We start from the raw sequence: 22,418 nt of genomic DNA on the forward strand, positions 1-22,418 counted from the left end.
GGGAAGCGGTGCCATGATGGACGGCAGAAGAACAGTGGACGTCAATTTAAGACAAGGAGGTGCATTGTAGTTCGTGCCATTCCGTGGTTGTAGATAGTTTTTAGTTTACTTTTATGGTAGTAAGATGGTGATTTCCTGCTGTGCCGTGCAGTGTGCCAACAGGCAAGGCTGTAAGCCTAATCTAGCCTTTTACAGGAGACCTTTTGATGCGGACAGAAGACGGCGACGGGTAGCTGCTATCAGTCATAAGGACTGACAGCCGTCCAAATACTCCTGGATCTGCAGCGAGCATTTTATACAAGGTCAGTTTCATATTAAAACGTTATCAGACTTATATAACCTTAACTATGTTAGAGTCAGTCAAAACACACTCAGTGTAGTTAGCTAACGTAGCTACCATTAGCTAACAAGGACTCTGTTCATATTAGCTGGCACTCCTAATTCAGCAGTAAGCCCTGAGAAGCCGTGGGTTACACTGGTTTTTCAGCGGCTGAGGGGCGTTCTGAGGCACGACGCCCAGCCGCTGTAAAACCACTGTAACCCACGGCTTCTCAGGGCTTACTGCTGAATTAGGACCGCCAGCTAATATGAACAGAGTCCTGAGAAGGACTAGCCAGCTAACGTTAGCAGCTAGCCAGCATCGCTACTAGTAAACAAACCCTACTTGAGTTTGTTAGGTAACGGTAGCTACGTTAGCTAACTACACTGAGTTTGTTTTGACTGACTCTAACATAGCTAAGGTTATATAAGTTTGATAACGTTTTAATTTGAAACTGACCTTGTATAAAATGCTCGCTGCAGATCCGGGAGTGTTTGGACGGCTGCCAGTCTTTACGATTGATAGCAGCTACCCATTGCCGTCTTCTGTCCGCATCAAAAGGTCTCCTGTAAAAGGCTAGATTAGGCTCACAGCCTTGCCTGTTGGCACACTGCACGGAAATCACCATCTTACCACCATAAAAGTAAATAAACTATATACAACTACGAAATGTCACTAAGTCTAACGCGCCTCCTTGTCTTACATTGACGTCCACTGCTCTTTTGCTGTCCATCATGGCGTTCATATTTCACACGACTGGATCGTGATGTCACGTGCAAAGGGTCAATACGCAGATGATATAGTCCTCCTTGCAGAGACTGAAACTGATCTCCAAAATCTGTTGGATATCGTGTGCTGTTGGTGTAGTAAATGGAGACTAAAGATAAATAAAGATAAAACTCAGATTATGAATTTCAGGAAAAAGGGTGAGTTACACACTAAATTTAAGTTTCATTTTGGGCCAACACTTTTGTCATTTACTGAGTATTATAAATATTTAGGACTTACTCTAGATGCCCATCTTACTTTTGAAAGAGGAATAAAAATCTTATCTGACTGTGCAGGTAGGGCTCTGGGTGCTGTCCTGAATAAGGTCAAGTTATGTAGAGATCTTGCTTATAAAACCTATACACAGCTATTTAAATCTTGTGTCTGTCCTATTGTAGACTACAGTGCAGGGGTTTGGAGTTACTGTAAGAAAACAAAATGTGATGCAGTTCTGAACAGAGCCATGTGTTGTTTTCTTGGTTTACATAAAATGGCCCCCAAACTTGCTGTATGTGGTGATCTGGGTTGGGAGCCATGCCAAGTGCAGCACCAGGGTGACATGGTGCCACTGTGGAATAGATTAATAAACATGCTCGATAATAGACTTACTAAACACATTTTCTTTTGGGATCGTTCAAATAACTGTTCTTGGACCAGAGTACTGGCCAAAATATTTGATGAGGCAGGTCTACAATACATATACAGAAATAAATTATCCTGCAGAGTTAGTCAAATTAAATCAATTTATGTCATCATTAAAAAGTGCAGTCTGACCTGAGAGTCTTCAGTCTGCAGTTTGGACTCTCCAGTCCAGCAGACAGCAGCTTCACTCCTGAATCCTGCAGCTGGTTGTTGCTCAGGTCCAGCTCTGTCAGATGGGGGTTGGACTTCAGAGCCGAGGCCAGAGAAGCACAGCTGCTCTCTGTCAAGCTGCAGTACCTCAATCTGAATAAAGAATAAAATATGTAGCTATAATTTCCAGTGTTTGGGATATTTATCATTCAGAGATTTTTCAAAAATACAATAATAATAATACTGATAATACTAATTTATATTTATGCTACACCTTTGAAGCAAAGTTCCAAAGTGCTTTACAAAACCATCAGAGTAAATGAAAAGATAAAGATAACACCTGAAATGAAAAGACATCAAAATAATAAAAACACAAATAAACAGGCAATGATCTCCAATTATAATATTCTCCAGTGTCGCTCTGAAAATACGACTGTGTTCATATGGCTCAGTCTGAGGGACTAGAGACAGAAAATATCCTGAAATATACAAAATGTTCATTTGGCGTGGTCGTCTGTCAGCCTGCAGAGTTTAAACAAAGTTTTGCATGGGAAGTAGGTGAGCTGTGAAAAAGTGTGTGAAGATGATCAAAATAATAATCAATGAAAAACAAGAGGTCCTAAAGGTTTAGTTCAGCTTCAGAACAGTTACAAGACAACAGTTACCATGAGGGAAAGTGATCAGGATGGTAAAAGTTGGACATATCGATTACTCGAGTACTCGTTGCTGACGTCAGCATTCAAGTAATGTCTTACTATTCGAGCACCTGTGCAGTGTGTTGGTTTTGGCTGCAACTCATTTGGCGTTACATGCACCATGTCAGCTGCGACCAGGAAGAGTGATGTCTGGAAATACTCGATAACGTGCAGTGCAAGTAGGGTTGCCAACTTTCACGCAGACAAATAAGGGAACCCCCCCCCCCACCACCAGCCAAAAAAAAAAAAAAAAAAAAAAAAAAGCTCTGTCCAAGGGCCGCCAGCTAAAAAATGTCTGATAGTCACTGATAGTTTTTTTCTACTGTTTCTACAGTGTTTATTTATTATATTCTCTATACAGTTGATTTCTTTTTTTTTTTTTTTTTTTTTTTTTAGAAAAGGGGGTTCCAGGAAACTTCTGTGAGTCCTTGCAAATGTTTTCTTTCTTTTTTTAATGTTCCATATAAAGCACAATTTTATGGCCGACCACTAGGGGGAGTTCTCATTGGATTGGAAAATCCAATGAGAAACACTGCAATAGAGGAACTGATGTTAAGTACAGACCTCCTGGAATTATTTATTTTTTTTACGGTAAAATATATAATTTGCGAGTAATCGATTACTCATTCATAATGTAATTCGAGTACTTGAATATTGAAATCACTGAAAATGCCCATCCCTACTCCATCCCATCATGCCTAATCTATGAAAGCTACCAGAATGCACTGATATGCCCACATGGCATTTTTGTCCCTGATAATTCATCAAAGAAAATATTGGAATCCTTTGTGAATCCATTGTTGGACCAAGACCTGGATGACGGTGTCCTCTATATGTTCTGTGGAATTACCACAATAAATATCAGATTCCCACAGACGGAGGCCATTTGGACCCCTGTGTAACAACCGGTTGCTATGATAGAACCAGTTATTAAAATAAAGTAAATAAAATTATAATCTAAATGTGGACCAATTTATCAGAAGACTTCGTTCGCTCGGGAGAAATGGGTGCGAGTAAAAACATAAAAAATAAACAAACAAGAGATCACTGTTATTTTAAAAGTAAATAATTAATGTAATATATTTTTCTCAACTTATTTTTTCTTTTTTCTGATTTCTTCCTATCAAACTGACATACAACAACAACAAAACCACTTAACCTAACCAAAATAAATAAATATAAAAGATGAATAAATAACCCTTTTTCCCTCTTTCCACCTGTCAGGTAAGTATCTAATTTATTGAATATCAATGTAGGTCTAATATTAAATGTTTAATCTATTTATATTTGATTAAAATATTTTATTACTACTATTTATGTTATTATTAAACTATTTATTCCTATTTACTATATTTAAAGTCTATTTTGTTTCTTACCCGCAGGTGGTCTGTCTCACTATCTAATCAGTACATAAATAAAGAAAATAATTAACCAAATAATAAGGACAACAACAGTATCAACATAGCATGTAAATGACAAAACAAAACAAAACAAAAAATAAAATAAAGATCAACTTCTCTGATTGTCTCTGGGTTGGCTCGCCACCTCAGTCCCAACTGTGTTGTTCCTCAGAACCAGCTGAGCTGAGGATTCTCAGTCTTTCAGTTTATAACGATGGGAGGGCAACGATGGGGGGGGGGGGGGGGGATGAAGAGGGTGATGATGAGGATGATGATGATCAGGCCCACACACACACAAGCTTGCTGCTTGCTTGCTCACTCGTTCGCTCAGTTGCTCGCTCACTCCTGGCCAAGTTTACTTTGAATTGTTACAGCAGTATTGTAACTGTTCCAGGGGTGTTATTCTTCTTTTCTCTCTCTCTCTTTCTTTCTTTTCAGGATGTTCAGGATCTTTTTTTTTATTTTGATTCTGTCGGTTGGTCTCTGTCTCTGTCTGTCTCAGTGTCTCTCAAGGTGCAGCTGTGAGAGTGAGAATTCCATTCTCACACAGGCTTTTTTTTTTTATATATGGGACAGTTGTCATGGTTACTGTTCTAATATTTTTAGTTCTCAAATTATTACTTATGAATTTAACCCATAGCCTAAATATATATATTTTGTATTAATTTAATATTTATTTAATGTTTATTGCATTTAATGCCTCTAGAAACCAGGGGTTACACCTGCATGTTGAAATAATGTACAATATCATCACTCAAGTTCACAGTTTTTCATTTCAACACAAAGATTGTGTGAAAATAGTTTGACAACAATTTGAGATGTAAGCCTGTAAAACTCCTGTTCAGCTAACAGAATATTACATGTTCACACATCATTAAAAAGTGCAGTCTGACCTGAGAGTCTTCAGTCTGCAGTTTGGACTCTCCAGTCCAGCAGACAGCAGCTTCACTCCTGAATCCTGCAGCTGGTTCCCACTCAGGTCCAGCTCTGTCAGATGGGGGTTGGACTTCAGAGCCGAGGCCAGAGAAGCACAGCTGCTCTCTGACAACCAGCAGAACCTCAATCTGAATAAAGAATAAAATATGTAGCTATAATTTCCAGTGTTTTGGATATTTATCAGTCAGAGATTTTCTAAATATTCAAAAAGGCAGGACAAACCAATGAAATACTTATTATAACAATGATATTAATAATAATACTGATAATACTAATTCATATTTATGTTACACCTTTAAAGGAAAGTTCCAAAGCGCTTTACAAAACCATCAGAGTAAATGAAAAGATAAAGATAATACCTGAAATGAAAAGACATCAAAATATGAAAAACACAAATAAACAGACAATGATCTCCGATTTTAATATTCTCCAGTGTCGCTCTGAAAATACGCTTTATGTAACAAAGAAATGGGAGAAGGAGGCTCATTTTCAAATTTGGGACGAGAGTTGGCAGAGAATATGTGAAGTGCAGTGGAATTCAACCAGTTGGACTGCATGGCCAGAGCTCTGCTGCAAAAATATTGCACCATTTTTTAGGACTCCCTCACAAAAAAGGCCTTTTGGAGATGGTGGTAGTTGCTGGAGGAGATAAATGATGACAGTCACTTCCATATCTTCTGGAATTGTTAGGCTCATGTCGCATATTGGCAAGAAATACATCAGCATCTAAATAATGTATCTGGAAGTACCATTCCTTTTAGATGTCATGCTATCTACATGGGTGATATCCCATTTGAAAGATGGAGCAAAAAGGACAAGAAACTGGTTCAAATACTTTTGGCAGCAAGTAAAAAGGCAGTCACAAGGAGATGGCTAAAACCAGACCCACCAGTCACTGATGAATGGATAGAAATAGTACATGAAATATAGATTATGGAACGGCTGTCATTTTCTCTCAGGATCCAAAAAGAAAAATTCTAGCTGATATGGACCAAGTGGACTGAATACATTAAACCAATAAGATCAGATTTTCATTGATTCCACAGTGTGTTTGTACGGACAAATGAGTGTTGGATGTATATTTGTGTACCTATGTACAGGTGTACACATGTCATGAATGTATGTTTATTTATTTTATTTGTTTATTTGGATCCCCATTAGTTGGTGACAAGGCAGCAACTACTCTTCCTGGGGTCCATGGGCAAAAATGTCCAGACTACAAAAAATTTTAAAATAGAAAATGCATTTCAATACATCAAAAAAAAAAAAAAAAAAAAAAAGTATGTATGTATGTGTATATATGTGTACTGATACACATGTTATGTTTTTCCCTTTTTTATTTATTTATGTAGTTATTGATTTATTTTTCTGTCCCCTACAACTCTCTTCAAACTAGCAGTGGAAAGCTTCCAGGTTCAAATGTAAATAGTTTGTTGGGCCATGAAAGGAAATGTCTGGAAAAGCAGGACTTGAAAAGTTATGACTTGAAAAATTCGATGCTGATGTTGTGTGAGCCGAATATTAGAGTGTTTAATACCAGGAGAGTACGGTGGCCGAGAACCGCCAAACGCGCTGCAACAGCCAAATGCGTCTCAGTTACAGAAACCAGCTTCAAGTACAGAAACGATCCAAATTCACAAACTCAAACACAAGTCTAAACGAGGTGCAAAAAGAGGAACGTGGTGCAAATGAAAAAAAGGTGCTGCAAAAAACAAAGACAACTTCGTCATCATCAAATGCGCTGCAAATACAGAAATGATCAAAGCACAAAACGATTCAAACCAAGAAACCATCTTCAAAAGAAAAACGCTTCATAACTCCAAACCTGCAGGGGGCGCTCTCAGCGTAACAGCTCAATGGAGAGACACACGGGATGGAGAGCGAGATAGAACAGCTGACTGAAACAGCATACAGCGGGAACGGTAATGTGACTTTTGTTCAGTTATATTTATATATGTTTATATCACTGTACAACGCTGCACATTACGTGACGTTTATTTTATCATATTTTACACCAGACGTTACAAGGCTGCACATTTGCATGGCAGACAGGGAGAGGCTCCAGAGAGTGGTAAAGGCAGCCCAGAAGATCATCGGCTGTCCTCTCCCGTCCCTGATGGACATTTACACCTCCCACTGCCTCAGTAGAGCAAAAAATATCATCAACGACAACTCCTACCCTGGTTCTGACCTGTTTGACCTGCTGCCCTCAGGGAGGCGCTACAGGTGCATCAGAACCAAAACAAATAGACTCAAGAACAGTTTCTTCCCAAAAGCCATCACCACTCTGAACTCACACATGCACTGACATCACAGCCCAACCCTCCCCAATCCCCCCAGACTACCTCACAACCACCTACTGTGAGCACTATCACCTACTGTGAACACTATTAAAATGTGCAATATCACCACTAAATCCTTACTGTATATAGAACTACTTGCTGTATATATAACTTATTTTTACTTATTTTTATCTATATTGTAATTTATCTTTTTTATGTATTATTATTATTATTATTATTATTATTATTATTATTATTTTCTTTATTATTACATGTTTGCACTAAAAAGGAGCTGCTCTTAATCTCATTGTACATGTGTATAGTGACAATAAAGGCATTCTATTCTATTCTATTCTAGATTGTTTCAGTCAGCTGTTCTATCTCGCTCTCCATCCCGTGTGTCTCTCCATTGGGCTGTTATGCTGAGAGCGCCCCCTGCAGGTTTGGAGTTATGAAGCGTTTTTCTTTTGAAGATGGTTTCTTGGTTTGAATCGTTTTGTGCTTTGATCGTTTCTGTATTTGCAGCGCGTTTGATGATGACGAAGTGGTCTTTGTTTTTTGCAGCACCTTTTTTTCATTTGCACCACGTTCCTCTTTTTGCACCTCGTTTAGACTTGTGTTTGAGTTTGTGAATTTGGATCGTTTCTGTACTTGAAGCTGGTTTCTGTAACTGAGACGCATTTGGCTGTTGCAGCGCGTTTGACGGTTCTCGGCCACCGTAGGAGAGACAATGTATAAGGAATGCTTTTCCAAAATAAAAATAACTTTTAAAAAATAAATGAATAAATAAAAAGACTGACCAGGTGATGGCAGTAGAGGTGAGCCCATCAATATATTGATATCATATGGATACTGTGATATGAGATCAGATATCATGTGGGATTTGGGATATGGTAATATCTTATGGCATCAGTGTTGTCCTCTCCTGCTTTTAAAGGCTCTATTACAGTAAAGGGATGCACTTTTCTCAACTTATTAGACGTCCTCGCTGCTCTGTTATTGGCCTCAGCCTGCTCGCTCATCATATCCATATTACTAATGACTGTTTAGCACTCATTTACACTTTGATGAAAGCACCAACCAGTCATCCTAACAATATCCTCACAATATGGATATCACGGTATTCAGTCAAAAACATGGTGACAGTCCACTGTGTTCATATGGCTCAGTCTGAGGGACTAGAGACAGAAAATATCCTGAAATATACAAAATGTTCATTTGGCGTGGTCGTCTGTCAGCCTGCAGAGTTTAAACAAAGTTTTGCATGGGAAGTAGGTGAGCTGTGAAAAAGTGTGTGAAGATGATCAAAATCATAATCAATCAATCAACAGTTACAAGACAACAGTTACCATGAGGGAATGTGATCAGGATGGGAAAAGTTGGACATATCAACTCCATCCCATCATGCCTAATCTGTGAAAGATACCAGAATGCACTGATATGCCCACATGGGATGTTTGTCCCTGATGATTCATCAAAGAAAATATTGGAATCCTTTGTGAATCCATAGTTGGACCAAGACGTGGATGATGGTGTCCTCTATACGTTCTGTGGAATTACCACAATAAATATCAGATTCCTACAGACAGAGGCCATTTGGACCCCTGTATGTTAAATAATGTACAAAATCATCACTCAAGTTCAAAGTTTTTCATTTCAACACACAAGGATTGTGTGAAAATACAGTTTGACAACAATTTGAGATGTAAGCCTGTAAAACTCCTGTTCAGCTAACAGAATATTACATGTTCACACATAATTAATGTTGTAAAATTGTGGAACAGCTCAAGTGAAGGGCTAAAACAAAGCAAAAGCATAACTCAGTTTAAGAGGAAATATAAGGAGAACATTTTCACCAGATACAGGAACATGGATGAGTGAAAATAAATGTGTATAAATGCGTGTTGTATACAATCTAAGATTGGGACTCCACTTTTGAACTAGGTGTGTATGTGTGAATATGTGTGTATGTGTGTATATAAGTATGATATATAGTGCGTATGTATATATGTGTATATATGTGTGTGTATGTGCATGATTAGATAATATTAGACTTTATATTTCTCTGTATTTTGATATATTAATAATACAATATTGATGTTAATTACACAGATTTTATATTTTTCTACATGTTCATAGCTTAATAATATAATATTGATGATAATTACTAGAGTATGATACAATATATATGTAATATGTAGGAACTCAAGGGGTAGGATCGTATAAGTTTTTAACTTCTTCCTACTCCCTTTTGAACATGTGCTGGCCATCTAGGAAATGGCATTGAATTTATTGATCTCTTTTTGTACTTTTCTTCTGTTGCCATGTTGTTGCATTGTCTGTTGTCCTTTATACAACATGTTCAAAATAAATAAATAAATAAATAAATGAATGAATGAATGAATGAATGAATGAATTAATTAATTAAAAAGTGCAGTCTGACCTCAGAGTCTTCAGGCTGCAGTTTGGACTCTCCAGTCCAGCAGACAGCAGCTCCACTCCTGAATCCTGCAGCTTGTTCTCACTCAGGTCCAGCTCTGTCAGATGGGGGTTGGACTTCAGAGCCGAGGCCAGAGAAGCACAGCTGCTCTCTGACAACCTGCAGCCACTCAATCTGAATAAAGAATAAAATATGTAGCTATAATTTCCAGTGTTTTGGATATTTATCAGTCAGAGATTTTTCTAAATATTCAAAAAGGCAGGACAAACCAATGAAATACTTATTCTAACAATGATATTAATAATAATACTGATAATACTAATTCATATTTATGTTACACCTTTAAAGGAAAGTTCCAAAGTGCTTTACAAAACCATCAGAGTAAATGAAAAGATAAAGATAACGCCTGAAATGAAAAGACATCAAAATATGAAAAACACAAATAAACAGACAATGATCTCCAATTATAATATTCTCCAGTGTCGCTCTAAAAATACGCTTTATGTAACAAAGAAATGGGAGAAGGAGGCTCATTTTCAAATTCGGGATGAGAGTTGGCAGAGAATATGTGAAGTGCAGTGGAATTCAACCAGTTGGACTGCATGGCCAGAGCTCTGCTGCAAAAATATTGCACCATTTTTTAGGACTCCCTCGCAAAAAAGGCCTTTTGGAGATGGTGGGAGTTGCTGGAGGAGATAAATGATGTCAATCACTTCCATATCTTCTGGAATTGCCAGGCTCATGTCCCTTATTGGCAAGAAATACATAAGCATCTAAATAATGTATCTGGAAGCACCATTCCTATTAGATGTGATGCTATCGACATGGGTGATATCCCATTTGAAAGATGGAGCAAAAAGGACAAGAAACTGGCTCAAATACTTTTGGCAGCAAGTAAAAAGGCGGTCACAAGGAGATGGCTAAAACCAGACCCACCAGTCACTGATGAATGGATAGAAATAGTACATGAAATATAGATTATGGAACGGCTGTCATTTTCCCTCAGGATCCAAAAAGAAAAATTCTAGCTGATATGGACCAAGTGGACTGAATACATGAAACCAATACGATCAGATTTTCATTGATTCCACAGTGTGTTTGTATGGACAAATGAGTGTTGGATGTATATTTGTGTATCTATGTACAAGTGTGCATAAGGAATGTAAGTATGTTTATTTATTTTATTTGTTTATTTGGATCCCCATTAGTTGGTGACAAGGCAGCAACTATTCTTCCTGGGGTCCATGGGCAAAAATATCCAGACTACAAAATTAAAAAAAAAAAAAAAAAAAAAAAAAAACTACACATGTGTAACGGGATGGTTTTTCATGTAACGGGGATGGTTTTAGGACCCAGGGGATCGTATACAGGTGTAGCGGAAGCAGTGCTCTCTCTCTCTGTCTCGCGCTCTCTCTCTCTCTCATTCTCGCTCTACCGGTGTGAGCAAACACGGAAGTGTGAAGCATAACAGGTGGGACGCTAATCAGTCAGAGAAACAATGTAATTTTCAGATCCAAGGTAGTCAAGCAAATCTTTCCCAAAGATGCTATATATTCTTTACGTTCCAAATTCTTAAAATTCCCCATAAATCCAAAAGCCAAAGAATTACATTTTAAAACTTTAAATGGTGTGTACCCATCTGGAGTATTATTACAACAGAGATTTGGATTTGACACAAATAAATGTGTATTTTGTGATGATACTGAAACATCTGATCATTTATTTTTCTATTGTATGTTTTCGAATGCACTCTGGACTGATATACATGACTGGTTGCACACAAAGATTCGACTGGAACCCTTTTCTCAAAAGGACATTATCTATGGACTTATTATGGACAATAAGGAATCGGACTTTCTGGTAAATAATATACTACTCCTTGGAAAATTTTACATACACAAATGTAAATATGTGAAAGTAAAACCGAGGTTTAATACATTTCATAATGAGTTTCTTTCTTACACTAAAGCCCTTAACATAATGAAAGGTAAAAATGCACTGAGACTTTTCAGTTTATTGGAAAAATATGATCTACAAAGAAAACCCTAGCTAATGTTTTATTTTATTTTATTTTATTATGTATGTATATGTATGTTTTATCTTCTCAATTGAGTCCCTCTTTTGCATTCTTATGCACCTGTTTTTTGGAATGTTTAAAAAAAAAAAAAAATGTAAGCCACGTTGTTTGTACATGATCTTGTGAAATAAAAAAAAAAAAAAAAAAAAAAAAAAAAAAAAGATCCAAGGTAGTCTATAACAGTATAGCGGAAGCAGCGTGCTCCCTTCCACTGGTATGCGCAGACATAGAAGCGCGGTCAGATAGAGAAGACGGGACTCCATTGTCCGCGTGCACCCCCCAGGCATCTGCATACGACAGCTGCGATTTCATTTACTGTGACAGGCCCTGGGTGCTAGCTAACACGACGCCGCAACAAACTGCTGGTCTGGGTGCTAGTTAAAAATACCTGCAGGTATGGTGCATTCGGTGACTTTGTTTATCCAGTGGTATTTTATAATATGTACGGAATGTACCTGTTTAAATGTATTTTGTATTTTCTTTTGTTTCAGTAGCAGACACTGCCACATGGTCTGGGGGCTAGTTAAAACAACGTAACAACAAACAGCTGGTCTGGGTGCTAGTTAAAAATAACCAAAGGTACAGCATATTTAAGTATTTTAGTTACTGTATTTTTTTAAAGGAAATATGCTAAACACAGTATAACCCTCATGCTTGTGTTTTTATATAGGACTGTTAATGGGTGCAGTGTCTGTCACTGTTTTCTTTTCCTTTTCTTCCCAACCCGAATTTTAATTGTTGGCCTGTGTTTTGTTGTTTTTTTGATATTTGCTTTTGTTTTCTTTTAATTTCTTTCTTTTCGATATTTATTTAAAGTGGGCTTGGTGTGATATTGAGCATACTGCTAAATTCAGGAGTGGTAACTGGTCTGGGGGGGAGTTTTAGGCCTACCATTTAGTGACCTCTTGGTTTGTGTGCTCATAGTGTGTTTTTGGCAACATTGTGTGTGCTCTCATTGTGTGTAGTGATATCTATTATCCTCCTTGTGGAGTGTACTGGTCTTAAATGTGTTAGTGGATCCTATATGCTCTCTCGTAGAGTTTGTTTTTTTCCATTCTTATGAATATGGGTGTTTTGCTTGACGAATTGAATTTTCGCACATTTGCTACTGGGTAGCTACCAGCCCACATTGTCTTTGTCTTATCATATTGATTCTATTTTTGTAATAAATTTATATTTTTTATAAGTTGTCAGCCTCCTGTCCTGGTCATTCTGGGCACTTAGGGTTAGGGTTAGGGTTAGGGTTAGGGTTAGGGTTAGGGCTAACCCTAACCTGTTCGCATTGAATGAGCTAGTGAAGCCTTAATTATAGCACTAATAAGAGGCTATTGTAATCACTACACATGTATGTATGTAAGTGTATATATGTGTACTGACATATGTTATGGTTTTCCCTTTATTATTTATTAATGTAGTTACTGATTTATTTTTCTGTCCACTACAACCCTCTTCAAACTAGGAGTGGAAAGCTTCCAGGTTCAAATGTAAATAGTTTGTTGGGCCATAAAATGAAATGTGTGGAAGAGCAAGACTTGAAAAGTTATGACTTGAAAAATTTGACGCTGATGTTGTGTGAGCCGAATATTAGAGTGTTTAATACCAGGAGAGACAATGTATAAGGAATGCTTTTCCAAAATAAAAATAACATGTAAAAAAATGAATGAATAAATAAAAAGACTGACCAGGTCACGGCAGTAGAGGTGGGCCTATCAATATATTGATATAATATGGATACTGTGATATGAGATCAGATATCATGTGGGATTTGGGATATGGTAATATCTTATGGCATCAGTGTTGTCCTCTCCTGCTTTTAAAGGCTGCATTACAGTAAAGGGATGCACTTTTCTCAACTTATTAGACGTCCTCGCTCATCATATCCATATTACTAATGACTGTTTATCAGCTCGGGTGTTTCTCAGCCACAGGTGTGTTAATTGAAGACTTGGGTTCACACAGGTGTATTAAGTCTCCTGAGCTCCTTCACTCTTTGCTCTTCAGGTGAGGAGGATCTCTTTGTTCTTTGTTCCTCAGTGCGTCTGAGTGAGTAGTTCATTCCAGATTATTTGTTATAAGTCATGTTTATTTTTCCCTTGCTGGAAAAGACTTAGAGCCTGCACACCTGTACTCCGTATTAGACCTTTATTATTAATACAACGTTTCGATTAGAGTGTGATCTTTATCAAGTTCAAGTCAACACTAACCATGTTTCCTTCCACCTATTTTTATTCGCATTTCCAAAAATTGCAAAAAAAAAAAAAAAAAAAAAAAAAAACTTGGATGGAAATGCCAGAAATTTGAAAAACAGCCGAAAATTCGCAAAAAAGTTTTTACGGTTGGAGGGGGTGGATTTCTCAGCGTATAAAGAAAATGCGACTTCCTGCTGTGGAAACAGGTTTTGCGAAGAAACGATGACTGGACCGGATACCACGTCACACTTCTACGCTGCAGTCTACACTCTTAACATTAACATTCTTCTATGTCTTCTCTTATTTAGGATGGTTGGATACGAAGTTAGCGCTGCCAAAATAGTAAGCAGACTTCTCCCAAGAGCCGACAAGTTCAACAGGAATCTGTCCATGATCAGCTGTTGAGTGTCAGCTGACTGTTTGTTGTTGTTCAGTGGACACACAGACGCTATCTTATGACGTCATCTCATGGCGCACTCTTCTCTCAATAATCGCAAAACAAAACTAATGGAAACAGGCATAAATTTGCATTTTCTTTTGCGCATTTTGGCAAAATTCGCTCAAAAATTTTGATTTATTTGGATGGAAACCTGACTAATGTGTTCTGGTGGCCTCCTATATGGGTTGATTCTCTCCACCAGGTGCAGGCCATTGCCATAATTAGGTTGCCTGCATTGGGTGGTGGGCGGAGCCATTAAACAGCCTACACTGAAAAACACTGAAAACATTAACAGAAGCATATAATACATTACATAGTACATTTAGAGCATGATCATCGTATCGTATCGTATCCACAAGAATGTGCAGGATATATTCCAGAAAATGCCTGATCTCATTTTCTTGGTGAAGGCCTAATGGGTGCAGTGTTTGAAGTGTGTGTATGTAGTAGCTTTCTCGTCTCAGTAGGAGGTTGTCTCCTCTCCTAGGGACTTTTACATTTGCTATGCCTATGTACCTCATAGCAGCTACACTGTGGTTTGCTTCTGCAAATCTGGCTTACCAATCTGGTTTACCTACATAAACCAGATTGCGACAAGAACAGGTAATTAGATAAATACAATTTTTTTGATTACATGTTATCATGCCTTTAATTTTCATCAACTTTCCTGTGTGCGGGTGTTTGTAAGACGTGCATTTTGTCGTGTAGTTGCACTGCCTACATGATCCACATCTAAAATTTCCTTCTGGAAGTCTGTCTAGAAAAGTCCCTTTCCTTATGGGTGGAAGGCCAGATTTCACCAACACCTGCCTGAGGTTGGGAGGGCGTTTGTAGACTATCTTTTGGGGGGGGGGGTAAACACCTTAGATAGCTGTGGGTTTGTGCTGACTATATGCCAGTGCTGCTTCAAAATATTCTCAAACTCTTTCCCTAGGGGTGAGTACTGTAGGAAGCAACATGTGTTTTTGTCCATGGGAGCTCTCTGTTGGTTAGAGGTGAGACATTCTTCCTGTGTACGAGTACTAAACGTTTCTATGGCCGCCCTGATCCACTCTTGTGGGTATCCCTTTTGTGTGAATCTATTGTCTAATTCTTCAGCTTGTTTTTCATAGTCTGTCGCTTTGCTGCATATCCTCCGGATTCTACTGTATTGGCTAATGGGTAGACTTTTTTTCAGGTGTGTGGGATGAAAAGAGTCACCGTGTAAGTACGAGCATGTGTCTGTCTCTTTCCTGTACAGGTCAGTCACAAAACCACTGCCTTCTCTTTTTATGGGAGTATCAAGAAAACTGATCTCTCCGGGATCATGGTTTATGGTGAACTTTAGATGCTCATGACATCTGTTAAGGTAAGCATAGAACTCATTTAGGGCATCTACAGATCCCTTCCATACCATAAATATATCATCCACATACTGTTTCCACACTTTAATGTGTTGGAAGAATGGATTATCAGGGTTGTTTACATATTCTTTTTCAAAAAGTGCCACATAAAGTGAACTGAATTGGGGGCTCATTTTGCTCCCCATCGGGGTGCCTGGTGGAGAGAATCAACCCATATAGGAGGCCACCAGAACACATTGCTGACTTGAACTTGATAAAAATCACATGCTGATCGAAACGTTGTTTTAATAATAAAGGTCTAATATGGAGTACTGGCGTGCGGGCTCTACGTCTTTTCCATTGTTACTTTTTATTAGCCCAGCACCCATGGCGATGTGCGTATAGCAAAAACCCACCTTCTATTTTTCCCTTGTTGCCTGAGCAGTAACATCATTGTTCACTAGACCAGACTGGTAGTCAGACTACCATTACATTTCTCTGGAAATGTAATGACAGGAAACGGGAAAAAATGTTTTGCACCTCTATTCTAATATTTACGGTAATGACGCACATTTTGCGAGCAGCAGCAACCTCATATTATATGAGGTTGCAAATATTTTCACAGAGTAGACAATGAAACTGCTGAGTGCAGGTTGTGTGAGAGGGTGATGAGGCGTTCAGGGGGATCAACCAGTGGCTTGAGGAGACATTTGGAGTCTCAGCACCCCGCGAAGATGTCCAAGTGTCCAAGGACAGCAAAAATTAGTAGAGACTATATGTGGGTGTGAGCTTCCAGTTTTGGAAACACTGTACTAGAGGGCGCTGAGCACTTCAAGCAGTGTGAGAAAGTCCAGCCGCTGGCCCTGTGCCAGCTCTGTCTCATCAGCATGGTGATGAGACAGAGCTGCTGAGGAGACTCAGCACTGATGAGGGACATTGTTAGTTTGCTCACATTACAGCCACAGGAAGGAAGCTAGCTTCTTAGCAAGAGAAATGTCGGTTCTACAACAATAATAATAAAAAATGTGAATCTCGAGTGATCATCCACGTTTGCTGCCACACTCAGTCACATAGCCTAGGCCTGTAGTAGGGGTGGGAACGTGTACAAAAAATTCAAAACGTGTACCCGCGCTGTATAGTTGCGTGTACACGTAAAATCCATTGTCCTCAGCAATCGACACAGGCTGCATGTCGAGGGCGACCATTTCCACAATTAAGTTGTTAATTGCTTCGCTTCGTGACTTGTCACATTTTCTGGATATGAAATCCTTCATGCTGGCTTGTTGTTGTCGTCCTCCACTCACACCTGCACTGACGCTGGGCTCTGTCCCCAGGCTGTTCGGGTGTGGAGCCTGTGCTGCTACCCTTAAAGGCTAATTCAGTGTGACACACTGTACACCTGACAGTGTTACCACTTATGTTTCTTTCAAACAACTGCCGAACAGTGCTTCTATTTTTGGTGGATGCCATCTCGCTCGTGAGTGAACTTAAAGTCGTGTGATGAAAAAACGTGTACGTGGTTAGTGTTTTTTCTAAACGTTTATGATTGGCTAACCGTGTACGTTTACACGTGTACACATCCCACCGCTAGCCTATAGGCCTACTGAATCGTCTCAAGAAATGGTCTAATGAGGAATTTAGTTCGTTAATTATATAATCAAGCTATATAAAATATTGGTTGTGTAAAAGTTGCTAATGTGTAAAAGTTGCTTCCCTAGAAAAGTCACATAGCCTCAATAATTCACATGCCACTTCCGATAGCCTTCACGGCACACAGATGCATGTAACGGGCAGCTTTAATGTCTGGAATGGATGTCATAATTCTGTTATTGTAACGATCATAAAAATAAAATAGCCTACTATATTTAGCCTATAAAAAGGTTAGACTGGCATCTGTAAACAGATAATTGCCTAGATTAATGTCTGACAATGACCTGGGCTTAGCTTCATTATCAGCTATAGGCCTCGATAAAAGATATGGCAATAAAAAAAAAAAATTAAAAAAACACTTATTTCCCGGGAATCCCGGGAAAAGAAGAAAAACTTTCCGGGATTTAAAATAACAAATTTTTGGGAAAAATGTTAAACCTTAGTAAAAACCTGATGCTCAAGTTCAATTACACAGCAAAAACTTGGTTCTGATTTTGAAGTATTGTAGGGGTGAGCTGCTATGGGCATCACCATCATGTTGCCTTCTTTTTACTCTGGACTGCCTTAAGTATATTTTTTCTCTCAGAATCAATCCTTTATCCTGAATATTTAGAGAACTACATATCTTTATCATATTTCTGACGGTGTCAGGTATGGAAGCAGCTCTACACTGTATAATGTTGATTTCACATCAGGACTAACCGAGCCTTCCTGCAGTTCCTTACAGCTGGGATCAGTCTCCGTCGTCCCTCATCTGATGTGTTGTACGTCTGCAGGTCCAACACATCCAGAACCTCCTCTGACATCTGCAGCATGTAGGCCAGAGCTGAGCAGTCAATACCAGAGAGTTCCTTCTTTGATCTGTTCCCTGACTTCAGGAACTCTTGGATGTCCTGATGTACTGAGAGGTCGTTCATCTCCATCAAACAGTGGAAGATGTTGATGCTTCTGTCAGGTGAGACACTGTAGGTGTTCATCTGCTTGAGGTTGTTGATGGCTCTCTGGATGTCTTCTGGTCTGCTCTCTGTCTGACCCAGCAGGCCTCCTAAGAGCCTCTGGTTGGACTCCAGTGAGAGGCCATGAAGGAAACGGACAAAGAGGTCCAGGTGGCCATTTTTACTTTTCAGGGCTTCAGACATGACTATCCACAGGAAGATATACAACGATAGCTCATTGTAAACACGTTTATTCTTGTGTGTTCTCATGACTCTGGCCAGTACCTCTGTGTCTCTGTTGGTGTAGCAGTGGAAGATGTAGACTGCAGCGAGAAACTCCTGAATGCTCAGATGAACAAAGCAGTAGACTTTTCTCTGGAAGAGCACACACTCGGTTTTGAAGATCTCTGTGCACACTCCTGAGTACACCGAGACCTCTGTGACATCAAGACCACACTCCTCCAGGTCTTCTTGGTAGAACATCAGGTTGCCTTTCTCCAGATGTTCAAATGCCAGCCTGCCCAGCTTCAGAAGAACTTCCCTGTCAGTCTCCATCAGCTCCTGCTGGCTCATGTCATGTCTCTCATCGTACTTGTGCTTCTTCCTCTGTGTCTGAACCAGCAGGAAGTGTGAGTACATGTCAGTCAGGCTCTTGGGCAGCTCTCCTCTCTGGTCTGTAGTCAACATGTGCTCCAGAACTGTAGCAGTGATCCAGCAGAAGACTGGGATGTGGCACATGATGTGGAGGCTCCTGGACGCCTTGATGTGTGAGATGATTCTGCTGGACAGCTTCTCATCACTGGATCTCCTCCTGAAGTACTCCTCCTTCTGGGGGTCAGTGAACCCTCGGACTTCTGTTACCCTGTCGACACATGTAGGAGGGATCTGATTGGCCGCCGCAGGTCTGGAAGTTATCCAGACGAGAGCCGAGGGAAGCAGATTCCCCTTGATGAGGTTTGTCAACAGCACGTCTACTGATGATGTCTGTGTGACATCAGACACGACCTCATTGTTCTGGAAATCCAATAAAAACCTGCTTTCATCCAGGCCGTCAAAGATGAACACAACTTGACAGACGGCGAGCTTCTCTGCTGTGACCGTCTGTAATGTTGGATGGAAAACACGGAGCAGCTGGAGAAGACTGTAGCGCTCATCTTTGATCAAGTTCAGCTCTCGGAACGAAAGCAGAACCACAAGACTGACATGTTGGTTTTCCAAGCCCTCTGCCCAGTCCAGAGTGAACTTCTGCACTGAGAAGGTTTTTCCAATGCCAGCAACGCCCTGCGTCACAACTACTCTGATGTGTGTGTCTTGGCCAGGTAAGGGTTTAAAGATGTCCTGGCACTTGATTGGAGTGTCATGGAGGGTCTCCATATTGGATGTTATCTCCAGCTGCCACACCTCATGTTGGGTATTAACCTCTTCCCTCCGTCCCTGTGTGATGTAGAGCTCAGTGTAGATCCTGTTGAGGGGGGTTCCAGTTCCTGCTGCAGCAGTTCCTTCTGTCACAAATTCACATCTCCTCCTCAGACTGATCTTATGCTCGTCTAAAACCTCCTGCAGACCGCCGTCCACTGGGCTGGTTTGAGTGGTTGTCTGCAGTCCAGGTCTTGTTCTGGATCTTTTTCCACACTGGGGACAGGCAGAGTCTCCTGATGAACCAGACTGGTCCCAGTCTGAGGTGATGCACTGTCTGCAGAACCAGTGTCCACAGCTGGTGGAGACTGGATCCCTCAGGACCTCCTGACACAAAGCACAGCAGGACAGCTGCTCCTCCACATCACCTCGACTCCTCTTCCTGTCCCTGTGGAGATGAAAGCAGTTTGTTTATGTTTAGACAACATTATGTTTTAACTCAAATCTTAAAATCATTAAAAAAAGACTAAATAAAAGACCTCGAGGTGAGAAAATACTGTAATACAGGCCTGCAGTTTGTCTTGCACTGATTCTGATTTGGATTTGCAGATCAGTGAATCTTGACAGTGAATAAAAAACTTAAGACAGTGAATCTAAACTTCAGACACAGGTGTGTGAAGAACTTGTGAGTGCAGGTGCAAGTAAAAATGTTCTCAGGTGTTTTGGTGCAAAACATCAAACAGCATCATAGTTTGTGGAAAACAGCACAGACCCAGATGTGTTTTGGTTGAACAGCTGGATTGCAGAGCAGGGAGCAGTCATTTCTCTCTTTGCAGTCTCTTTTCTTGATATCCTCACTTAGGGCTGCTCGATTATGGAAAAAATCATAATCATGATTATTTTGGTCAATATTGAATATCGTCTCAGAAAGGAAACTGACAAACACTGGCGGTTCTGGGGAGGGGCCAACAGGGGCCAGTGCCCCCGTAACACTGAGTCTGGACCCCGCTGTGGCCCCCCCTCCGAACCAAGATGAGAAATTGTAATGAGGCTTTCCCATAGCGCGCGGTTTGGGCCGCGCTCTGCACTGTGTACCGCAGACCTGCACAGAGCAGCGTGCACACGCGTGCAGAGTAGGTCGCATGCACGCACGGCGTGCACGTATGTGGCGCTGGTTGCTACGTGACCGAAACAGACGTTAGGAAGTAGTTTTCTGTTCTGGCGCACTTTTTCTCTGGCGGACAATAAAGCAGCTTCAGATGAACCATGTAAAGAGGCATATACATTCTTTAATTTATGAATTAGCTGAACTAATGCTTCTAAATAAATTATGTTACATGAACGAAGGCTGTATTTTTTTCCTACCTGTTACTTGTTGTGTGTGTGACTTCACATGGAATTTTATAATAAATGTATGACTATACTGCATTGTCTTTGCAAGAGTAGTGCATATCTCATGATGTCAATCATCTAGATTTCTAAATATAAACGCAGACTGGTGCGCTCCGCGATCACATACACAATGGACGGCTGCGCCGGCCGAGGGTTGCGCCGTGCGCGCGCTCTGTGAAAGCCGCTTTAGAGCGTTGCACCACTGGAAACGGCAGTCAATTTTGTTGATCTACGGTGAAAACGGCGAGCTCAAAAAGTTACCAACCACCCGACGAGAGGCAGTCAGAAGCAAGAAATGACTACCACGAACAGTATTTTGTTGTTACAAGGTAACAATAAGCTTTTAGAGTGTAAATATGATGATGATTTATTGATGAAGATGATAAGAAGACAGTGGTGTAATGAAGATGTGATGATGATGTTGATGAAACTTCCTGATAAAGATTTTAGAAGCAGCTTAGTTTGTACTAAGTGAGGAGTTTGTCTGTACTAAGGTTACACTGAAAAATACGATGTTTCCTTTGTTTCTGTCTCTTATATTTGTGTTTCAAATGTGATATTTTGAACCATTCAATTTGGTTACAATGGGTAATCACTAGTTTTATGGAAAAAAAAAATCAGATATAATTTTGAATCTTTGTCTTTTTTGCCCCGGGTTGAATGTGCCCCTCTGACAAAACCCTTGGCCCCAGCCAGGCCCCTTCAGTAAAATTGGTCTAGAACCGCCACTGCTGACAAAATAGTCGTTTTTCCTCGATTATATGAATTTTGAGATCGTCTGGAGCCAAAATCGTAATCACGATTAAAATTCGATTAATTGAGCAGCCCTATCCTCACTACTTGCTCTGCTATATAATCTCATGTCATCATATTCCATCAGGCTCACAGTCTAACAGCTGTCTTACTTTGTGTCTGAAGGTCCAGGTTCAGCACTGGAGTCTGGAGGTTCTTCTTTAGACCGGTCGCTCTTCATGGACAGACAGCTGGACACTGCAGACTCTGCTCTGCCCTCCCCTTCCTCCACCCGGTCACTCATCTTCTGCTTTAAGTCAGTCTAAGAGGTGCAAATACACACACACACACACACACACACACACCAAAGGGATGATATATGGGTTGATTTTCTAGTTTCCTAATGGACAACAGGCATTAACTGAATTAAACGGGGTCAGTGCAGCTGCACATAAATAATGTGTGTTTCAACATATTTTTGTGGAAACTTCACAGTTATTTTTTTGCTATTTTATATTAAATGTATATTTAGAAGTTTTTCTGTTGTTTTTTCTTCTTCGATTCCAACGTTATTTTGCAAATGTATGATTTTTTTTTTTTTTTTTTTTTTACATTTTATTTATTTATTTATTTATTTATTTTTTGGTCATTCTTGATACTGATCTCATTTACACTACTCACAAAAAGTTAGGGA

General features: G+C 39.8%; 1 protein-coding gene across 1 annotated transcript in view; it reads right to left on the reverse strand.

The window, feature by feature from the left end:
* The window catches only part of LOC115379183 (NACHT, LRR and PYD domains-containing protein 12-like), an 80,118-nt gene extending 58,100 nt beyond the window's left edge, over positions 1-22,018 (reverse strand). The window contains exons 1-3 of the mRNA XM_030079902.1: positions 21,898-22,018; positions 18,012-20,048; positions 9,636-9,806 (exon numbers count right to left, since the gene is read on the reverse strand). Of these exons, the coding sequence (XP_029935762.1) occupies positions 9,636-9,806; positions 18,012-20,048; positions 21,898-21,965 (2,276 nt within the window). The 5' untranslated portion in view covers positions 21,966-22,018. The remainder of the gene's footprint in view (positions 1-9,635; positions 9,807-18,011; positions 20,049-21,897) is intronic.
* Between the last annotated feature and the right edge of the window lie 400 nt (positions 22,019-22,418).

Source organism: Myripristis murdjan, chromosome 20, assembly GCF_902150065.1.
Source record: "Myripristis murdjan chromosome 20, fMyrMur1.1, whole genome shotgun sequence".
NCBI classification, from domain to species: Eukaryota; Metazoa; Chordata; class Actinopteri; order Holocentriformes; family Holocentridae; genus Myripristis; species Myripristis murdjan.